Here is a 10,179-nt window from a genome sequence, read left to right as displayed (position 1 = left end):
TATCACCGAATCTCTACACTCTAATGTTGTTTATTAAAATTTTTTTTTTTTTTTTTTGGAAAAAGGAATTACTTTCTAGCAATAAAAGTTGTATTTATGTAATGGGTTGTGATTAATGATTATTTAATTATTAATCCATAAATCTTTTGATTATAAAATAAATTAATCATAATACGTGATGCTGACATTTTATTCAATATAACTATAGTATTATGTACTATATTTTTTATTTTCAACTTTATTTTTAATATTCAAGAAGAAAAAATTAACTACAAATATTGTGATAAAATCAATTTTACAAACTCTATTGTCAAAATTCAAAATAGGTCAAACACCCCTCGCAACGAAGCTGACTGACCAGGCTTTTTCAAGCTTTTATATTGGAAATGAGTGAGATTCCTTGGCTACTTAGCCTAAGCAAGTTACCCGGTAATTAGTCACCCTTCAGACGAGGCGGTCGGATGATTTTTGCTAATTTTCTTTGAATCCTTGCAGGTTTGGGCATATGAAGCAAGGGAATGCCATATGCTATGAGTGGACAACTAACTTATGATAGACAAAACTAACTGGTCCGAACCATACACACTTAGTGGGCCGCATCTCACGAAGATGTTTTTCACCCAATTAGTGTTTTAAATTTTGCATGATGTTGAAATGCTAGGTGGTCGGTCGAAGGGCTCACATTATACTTTTATTGTTTTCAAGTGTCAAAGATTAGAGCTCATAAGGAAGTTACGCACCTCATGTGTTTTCTTTTAACTTAACTATTTTTTCGAGTTTTGTAGGATGATAAAAGCGCTCAATGGTCGGTCTGCCAGATTTCATATGAAGGCGGTCGGAATTCTCACACTAGCTAAATATTGTGCTTATGGTTGTACTTTTTTCTCTTAGCTAGGTTTTTTCCCATTGAGTTTTAATTAGTCTAAGGTTTTTAATGTTTTTAACGAGGCAACTAGCGTAATCTATGCCCCCTATACTCAGCTCTCACCATGGACCGCTCAGTTTAACAGCTGCGTCCAAAAGGACCGCCAACCAAACGGTGACGCCTATCCAAAAGATGCATTGGCAAGAAGTAACTGATCAGAGGAAGACTTGGCTTTTAGAAGCAGATAACTGGTCGGAGGAGCTTTGAGTTGGATCAAACAATTGAATCTTGACAATTTAGGTGGAAACGGACTCTCTTCAGGTCGTCTAAAGCCTCACCATGAACAATTGAGAGTCATTATTTCGTTTAATTCTTAGAGATATAAAAAAACATGTATAGCAAGTTTTTACAAGTGTTTTTAACTTTTGTAAAGCAATCAACGAACAGACTTTTTAAACATACTTTCACAACATCTTCACTAAAGCTCGATCTCATGACCTCCCATATGTGAGAGGTCACTATATGTCATCTGAGTACAAAGTGCTTGATTGGACTTGCCAGACTTGAGTTAATGATTTGTATTTCTTCCAAAAAAAAAATCAAAAAGATTAGAAGAAGAGGCGTGGCGTACGGGAGAGGTGAGACCCGTGCGTATTTCGGGTCACGTGATGGGATCCTTTTCTCTACTTTTCATGCATTCACAACGTTGAATAATCCAAGCCCTCTAGGGCATGGGCCCCCACACTGTATTCTACTCTTACTTGGGCTTTTCACCCTTCCCAATTAAATTAATGTACTTTCAAAAAAATACATATAAAAAAACAAAACCAATACTAGTCTCATTATAAAATTCTAGATGTTAAAAATGATGGGTCAAGTGTTTTTTAATAAAAATCAAACTTTAATATGTAACTTGGTTAAATTTGGATAAGTCTTATAATTGTGAAAATATTGAATGCTATATTAAAAAAGAGTATAAATGTTAAGCATAAATCGATCTTATCAGAACAAATAAGTAGCATGTAAAGTGTCCTCTCAACCATTACACATGTCTAAATCTCTTTAGCACCAACACATGACATGTCCAACCTGACTAACATGAGTAACGTAACATGTAGGTAAGCATTGTCAATGGAAATTTCAACATATGTTTTGACATAGCGCTATAAAAGTCAATTTACTCTACTAATGAAGGGACTTTGACTCAAAAACATCTTTTAACACTTTCCCGACCTTCCAAACTCTAACATAACATTATATAATAAGGATTAATATATACAAATTAATCTTGTATTCATAATTATATATACATTTGGACTTGACGTAAAATAATTAACATTATCACAATTAATGCAAATCATGTGAAAGGAAATCAAGAATATAAACTATCAAAATACAAACAACATTTTTTTTCTTCATTTTCAATTGTTGTTGAAGCATTATAAGGTGCAGCTTTGTACTAGTGGCCCGGCTCTACACCTATTATTTTAGAGAATAGCTATTGGCTCTCCACTAAGATCTGCAACAACAATTAATATGACAATCATCAACTCCAGGCGTGGCTTATATAGTTATATATTATATCCAAATCTCAATTAACTTCCATTACAAATCCACCATAAAATGGTTGGAAAGTGCCATTTTATTAAACAAATAAAATAATTAACAGAACATAGTCATAACTTATTCGAAAAATATTTCCTCTCCTAGAAAAAAAGTCACGTTATGGTATTGTGCCCAAAAAATAATACGGACTAATAATAATAAATCAACCATTCACGTGTATACAAGAGAAAGCCTTCTAACAATATTTCAAATCTTTTAAAAAGTTAAAATATATTTATACTAGTACTAGTCTAAAACATCGAAGCACGCATATTAGATGGTTAGGGAAGATGCATGCATCATAACTAAATCATTTATCTCACTACAAAGTCAGATTGATAAATTAGATAAATTTAAATGGTCAAATTTGACAAATTATACTATACATAGACTATGGTTCACATTGCAAGGTAAATATATAGGCTTATTTTAGTATACTATAGATTCATTTTTAGTGTATTATATGTTTATTACTCCGTAGGTAGTACACTATTTAAAAATAAACTTACAATATACTAAAAACGAACATGTAGTGCAGTAAAAAAAAACGTGTATATCATTGTGCCCGTGGTCCACGGTATAACGATTGGTCAAAATTTTGTTCTAAATAATGCTCTCAAGACATTGATCTAGTAGATAAGAAACCACACTTAAGACTTGCTTCATTCCAGCGGGAGAATGAGGTTATTTAATGTTGAGTCTTGAAATTAGATTAATTTAATTTACCTTTCCATTCTTCACAAATTATTGAATCCCCAACCCAAAAGCCCCCACACATAAATTTAGGAGTTGATACATACAAGGTTCATGATAGCGTAGTTATGTTGTGCATTCGTATGCACCATGCATGGTGCATACGGATGCAAAAACGACGTCGTTTTATTAAAAACGCCCGTCTCCTCTTTAAAAAAAACCAGGTTTGATTCACAGCAACATTATGTTGTTTATTCATTCTGGAATTTTAGTTTATAGATTATGAAATTTTAGTTCATTGATTCTGGAATTATAGTTCATCGATTATAGAATTGTAGTTCATCGATTCTAAAATTTTAGTTCATAGATTCTGGAATTTTAGTTCATTCATTTTGGAATTTTTAGTTCATAGATTAGATTCTGGAATTTTAGTTCATAGATTCTGGAATTATAGTTCATCGATTCTGAAATTTTAGTTCATATGTTGTTGCTGGGAATCGAACCTGATTTTTTTTTTTTTTTTAAGGGGAGACGCGCGTTTTTAATAAAACGACGTCGTTTTTGCATTGTTGTTTGGACTTAACAAACTAGTAAATGGGTTTGATAAGTTATTTAGACCAAATTCGACGTGTTGTTTGGACTTAACAAACTAGGGCAAATTATGCCCTGGACCCGTGTCCACATTGAATTGTGGACACGGGCCCAAAACGATGTCGTTTTTTAAAAAAAAACGCGTCATTTAGTTAAAAAAAAAAAAAAAAATTAGCGCGCGTTTTGCCGTTAACGGCGTTATTTTTTTTTTTTTTTTGGATTATGAATGTATAGTTATGCCGTTATGAATGTACAGTTATGCCGTTATGAATATACAGTTATGCAATTATGAAATTATGAACACAGAGCTCTAACATTATGAACTTACAATTATGAACATATATAGTGATAAAATTATGACCATGGAGCTTTAAAATTGTGAATATAGAGCTTCGAAGATTATGAATGTACAGTTATGGAGTTATGAATGTACAGTTATAGAGTTATGAATCTACAGTATGGAATTATGAATGTACAGTTATTGATCAAATTATGAACAAAGAGCTCTAACATTAGAACTTACAATTGTGAACATATAGTGATAAAATTATGAACATAGAGCTCTAAAATTGTGAACATAGAGCTTCGAAAATTATGAATGTACAGTTATGGAGTTATGAATGTACAGTTATAGAGTTATGAACGTACAGTTATGGAGTTATGAATGTATAGTTATTAACATATAGTAATAAAATTATGAACATATACTCTTATAATGAAGCGATCTGAAATTTTTTTTTTTTTAAAAAAAAAAAAAAAAAAAGGAGATAACAGTGCCTAACGGCACTGTTACCCGTGTCCAGCAAGCATGCTGGACACGGGTCCAACGCATAACGATTGACAAACTAGTAAATGGGTTTGATAAGTTCTTTAGACCAACAAGGGCAATTTATATCATGGACGATTGTCCACCTAACATCATGGATCCTTGATTGAAACGACGAGGTACATAATTTCATAACATAAGACACAAAAAATTTATCACAATACAAGACACATGCACAAGTTATATATTTACTTATTTTTAAAATCTAATATAAGTACATAATTTCACAACACAAAACACAAATTCATAACATAAGACACCATTACTAATTTGTTTCAGATACATAATTTATACTCTTAAAGGTACAGAATTTCATAATACAAGATACAAAAAAATTTATAACATAAGATACATACACATGCACCAGGGGCCACGGTGCATTGTGAACCCTGATCCATGGTATAAGCAAAGCAAAGTGTGATAGCTAAAGGCCAAATTTATTTCCATTTGGGCTTTTATGTGTAAAATCTTAAGGACATCCACAACTATTTCAATTCGAATCATGAGAATATATATATATTGCTCATGTATGTCTCCTCCCTCAGATTCGTATTGTTATTGACAATATTATTCCACACCTCCCCCCCCCCTCCCCACCCCACCCCTTTTTTCTTTTTCTTTTTTTTTTTGTTTTTGTTTTTTTGACTTGTTGCAACATAATATATATAAAAGTAATATATATAATATGTTTCATATATTGCACCGATCGAAACTCTTGAATTGTCGCTGTGGCTTGAGCTTCTATGCATCATCATCATGATATATGGGTTCTGTAAGTTGGCAGCTTCAATTCTTGAGTTAGCCAAGAATAGAATTCAGCCAAGAATGATTTATATGGATTATTGCGATAAAATCGATCAAGAATCCATCATCTTAAGAGCGCAGCAATGGGAACAAAGCTCTTTCTCTCCTTCCTCTTCAATGGGTTCGAAGCACGTCCATCCGCCGCCGTTGGCCGCCGTATTGAACACATGCACTTCATTCCTGCATCTCGACCTTTCTCCGGGCAACCGGTACCCGGCCAAGAAGTATAGCTTTGTCCCGATTGGGGCCATGGTGCAGTACATCCTCTCCATCGGCGGCCAGTTGGATTCCGCCGTGTCAGACGTCGATATCGGAGACATGGAACCGTCGACGACGTTCCATATCTTTAATCTTCCGTCGTAGGCTTCAATGTGGCCTTTCCACGCGTTCAGACAGTCGCCGGAGCTGAAGAGATTCCCATCGACGTTGACTATTTGGTATGGCGGCACATCCAGCTCCCACATTCGTGTCACCACGTCCCACTTGTCGAGCTTAGGGTCGTACACGTCAGCGGAGCTCCGCTCCATGATGTAGGGTCCGAGGGTGTCGGAGTTGCCGCTCTTTGCGAATCCGCCGACCACGTGGATTTTCCCCTGCCACGTCACCCCGGCACATTTGTACCTCGTCGTGTTCATGTCGGGCAGCGACTTCCATTCGTCCAGTGCGGGGTCGTACACCTCCGTGGAAGAGGTACCCTCGGCGCTGCCCACGGCGGTTTGACCGCCGGCCACGTAGATTTTCCCGTCCGCCACCGTGCACGCGAAGTTAAACCTCGGAGTCTTCAGGGGCTTGCATTTGCGCCACGTATCCGTGACAACGTTGTATTTTTGCACGTTACCCAGAACCCCGAGCTCATTCTCGTGGACGGAGGAGCCGCCGCCGCCGACATATTTCAGGCAGTGGCGTCCGCCGATCACGTAAATCCAGTCGCCGATTCCGACCATGGCGAATCTCTTGAGGACATGGTTCTCCAGAAGCCCCGGAATGGAGGCGAGCCGGTGCCACGAGTTGCTGGAAGGATTGAAGCAAGATATCCAATTGGACATGTTAACATTCGGCGCATGATTCCTGCCACAGAACGACGCATAAACTCGATAACGTTGAGAGTCTTCTTCTTGGGATCTCCGACAATGGTGTCGGGATAGTGTTGAAACGGAGCCCATTTTAATTTCTTGAATTTAAGAGCTGTGGTTTTGTTCAAATGAAGTCCGGGAGCTTATTATGGGAAGTGGCTTGGAAGATATATAGTGCTCATTTTTCGTAAATCTCTAAGGTTTTTCTTGTTATAGGGAGAATGGAGATTAACGAGAATTTCTTGTTTGAATGGATTTATATGTATGTTGAAACTTTCTCATTTACGTTTGGTGAGTTGATCAATGTATGTATCAAATTAAACCTGTTGTCTATTATTGCAGCCTTGAGAATTTCACTAAGTTAACCTGTAGCTAGTGTTGAGGACGTACTTGAGGGTAAATTGAATTTAAACAAGAAAGAGTAAAAGGAAGATGATTTAATTCTGATTTTGAGATATTAAAATTGGAAAAAAACAAACATTTCAATAATTTTTAATTGAAATGATTTTGGGTTGTGGTCAATACCATCATTTTTATTGTTTTGTCTAAGCCATCTTAACCTATATTTTAATTGCAACTTCTGGTCTAGCGACACTAAGTTGCTCTCTGAGGTTATAGGTTCGAGCAATTAGGCTACTGAACACTCCAAATTAGGCTACTGAACACTGAGTTGGCATTTAAAATCAGTTTTAATAAAGTTTAATAATAAATTTAAAAAAATAAAAATAAATAAAACGACTGGGTGCTATGGGCTAAAAAATAATTAAATAAAAAAATTTTAATTTTAAAAATATTTTGTGCTATGGGCCAGACTGGGCTAAGAGTTGCATTATTTAGCCTAGCCCAATTTGACAAATATTTAATTCAACACTTATACCATGGACCATGGTCCATCTTGCAGGGTGGACTCAAGTCTAAACTATACAATTTACATATTGAATGTTACAATTTTATAAAACGTAAATTATGAACATTAAGTATGTAAATAGTGTGTGTAAATTTTGTAATTGATTTCTTTAAAAAATTGACGTCGTATCTTTTTTTTTTTTTTAAATTGACATACGACGTCGGTTTTTGACAACTGACGTTGTATCATTTATTTATAACGTCAGAGAGAACGACGTCACAAAATAATCGACGTTAAAAGTGTTTTTTTGTAGTAGTGATCCTCCGTCAACTAGATAGTAACAGCCTATAAAAATAACTTTATAGCTTTTTTTTTTTTTTTTTTTTTGAAAATAACTTTATAGCTTAATTTAATGCATTTTAATTAATATTCTTACATTTGGCTTTGAATTGGGACTACGAATTGAACTCAAGTATGTTACTATGTAGAGCATACAAATTATTTCTGCTTCGTAATTGTGACTACGGCTTGATTCGCATTTTCATGTTAAAGTCGAACTGTAACTAAATACTGTCAACGGGCTGTGACATAAATAAATAATAAATTGCTCTAATAAGATGCAACAATAGTTTTGACGTTTTATAAGAAAAAAATGTCATTTAACTTTGTTTTTTCCCCTCAATCTACTTCAAAGTACATATTCATATATAAGTCACAACGTGTTGTGTTACTCGGTTATTAATTAAGTAATTGAACTTTATACATCATTAATTAATCATTATATTTGGAAGAGTATTTAGGGATGGAATTAGAAATTGGGTTCACACCACAGGTAGGAAGTTTGGGACCACAATTGTCTTAAAAACCAAACTACAACATTCAAATTTTTCACTGTCTCAATTTGTACATATTGTCATGTTAAAATCAAGTTGTAATAAATCATTTGCTATCAAGATGTAACATAAATTTCTATAAAAAAGATATAACAAAGTACATTTTTGCCTTCAATTTTCAGACACAAAAAATCATTCAACTTTGTCGATATTTTGTTTCCTCGATCTAGCTCAAAGTACATACTCTCAAATCTTAATGTGTTGTGCTACTCAATTATTAATTAATTAAGTTATTGAAATCTATATATGCGTTATTAATTAATCATTATAGTTGGAAGATCGGGTATCTAGGATTGTGAACCTAATTCACACATCTAAGAATTTTGGGACCACAATTGTTCTAAAAGTCAAAGTACAACATTCAAATTGTTTTCGCTTCATAATAGTAGAGATGACTCATCAATTCGTCCATATTGTCTTGTTAAAGTCATGTCATAATTAATCAGTGACAATATGATGTGACATAAATTTCTATAATAAGATGTGGTAATAGTTTTACTTTTTTTAGACAAAAAAAAAATCCCACTCAACTTTATTAATTTTGTGTGGAAGAGTGATTAGAATTGCAAATTAACCAGATTCACACATCTACACAAGAAAGTTTGGGACCGCAATGGTCCTAAAAATCAAAGTGGAGCGTTCAACTTATTTAATTTTTAATTCATAATAGTGACAACTGACAACTCAATATGTATTGTCCAAAAAAAGAAGCTATTATTTAATTTTGTCATTTGTCTTTTTCTTGATCAAGCTCAAACAACATACAATGCATTGTGCACGCTACTTAATTAGTTATTAATTAAGTTCTAACTCTCTATACCTCATTAATTCATAATAATACTAAGGAAGTGTACGTATGTATTTGGTATTGCAAGTATGGGATTTACATTGCATCTATACATGAAAGTTCGTTGTTACAACTAATTAACTAGACCATATATAATACACGAAAACAAGAGATAAAAAGTGAAAATAATAAATTAAAGATTCTTACAACAATGCACAACTGTACTTGAGAGTGAAAACAATTATAAAAAAATCCCTTTTATACTAAAGTTTATTTGAAGTGTATAAACTTGAGCTAGCTAGGAGTTGCATTTCTTATATATATTGGTCCATGAAGAAGTATAGCAAATTAGATGGAAGTCTGGTTGAGTGAAAATATATTGCTTCATATGAGGATTATGGCAAATATATTGGTCCATTATGCACAGGCTGAATCCCCACCCCAACCAACCCGACAAGGAATCTGCCCACCCCCAACCAACTCGACAAGGAATCTGCTCACTTTGGAATCTGTCCACTTTGGACATAATTCCAACACTGTCGCTGCCGAAATTTGAACCTTGATCTCTTACCCTAAATACTGCCCACTAAATCATTGAGCTAAGTCGATGCGGGTTGTACGCCCTCGTGCTTGATATAACAATTGGAGGATTATGCTTCTTCTCCAGATCAGATTTGGGCTATGGCGATGGAGTGGGAGGTGGCCCCATGGGCCATGGCCAATGGAATATGGATTGACACTTTATACTTTAAAGTTTATGGTCGACAGAATTTCAAACCTCCATCCTAGCGCCCAGGAAGTCAGGAACATATATAGTTACATAGAATAATATAAATATCTAATCTTTTTTTTTTTTTTTGAAAATATATAAATATCTAATCTAAATATAATCTAAATACGTAAAAAGTTTCAATACAAGTTATATTCATGGTTTATGTTTGTTTTTTTTTTTGTTACTTTTTATGTACCTTATGCTATAAAAGTTGTACTATATAATTTTTTGGACAAAAATATCTCTACCGTTATATATAACTTTTGTTATCTTTTCACACTATTATTACAATGCACATACATACACAATATTTTTTCTTACATTTTCCAATGGTAAGTTTGAATTTATTTATATTTTACTTAAATGTTACTATATTTATATTTAGTACATTCATACATACGATTCGTACGTGAGCGTAACTAT

At 34.0% G+C, this 10,179-nt stretch overlaps 1 protein-coding gene across 1 annotated transcript; it reads right to left on the bottom strand.

Annotated features, from left to right (window-relative positions):
* Positions 1–5,437: 5,437 nt before the first annotated feature.
* On the bottom strand, positions 5,438–6,547 carry LOC109187405 (F-box/kelch-repeat protein At1g16250-like). The gene has a single exon (XM_019337590.1). It carries the CDS (start codon positions 6,545–6,547, stop codon positions 5,438–5,440), a length of 1,110 nt encoding a protein of 369 aa, XP_019193135.1.
* Positions 6,548–10,179: the final 3,632 nt, after the last annotated feature.

This window comes from Ipomoea nil, unplaced genomic scaffold (assembly GCF_001879475.1).
Source record: "Ipomoea nil cultivar Tokyo-kokei standard unplaced genomic scaffold, Asagao_1.1 scaffold1421, whole genome shotgun sequence".
In the NCBI taxonomy this organism is placed as follows: domain Eukaryota; kingdom Viridiplantae; phylum Streptophyta; class Magnoliopsida; order Solanales; family Convolvulaceae; genus Ipomoea; species Ipomoea nil.
This window is presented reverse-complemented; position numbering and strand designations above follow the sequence as displayed.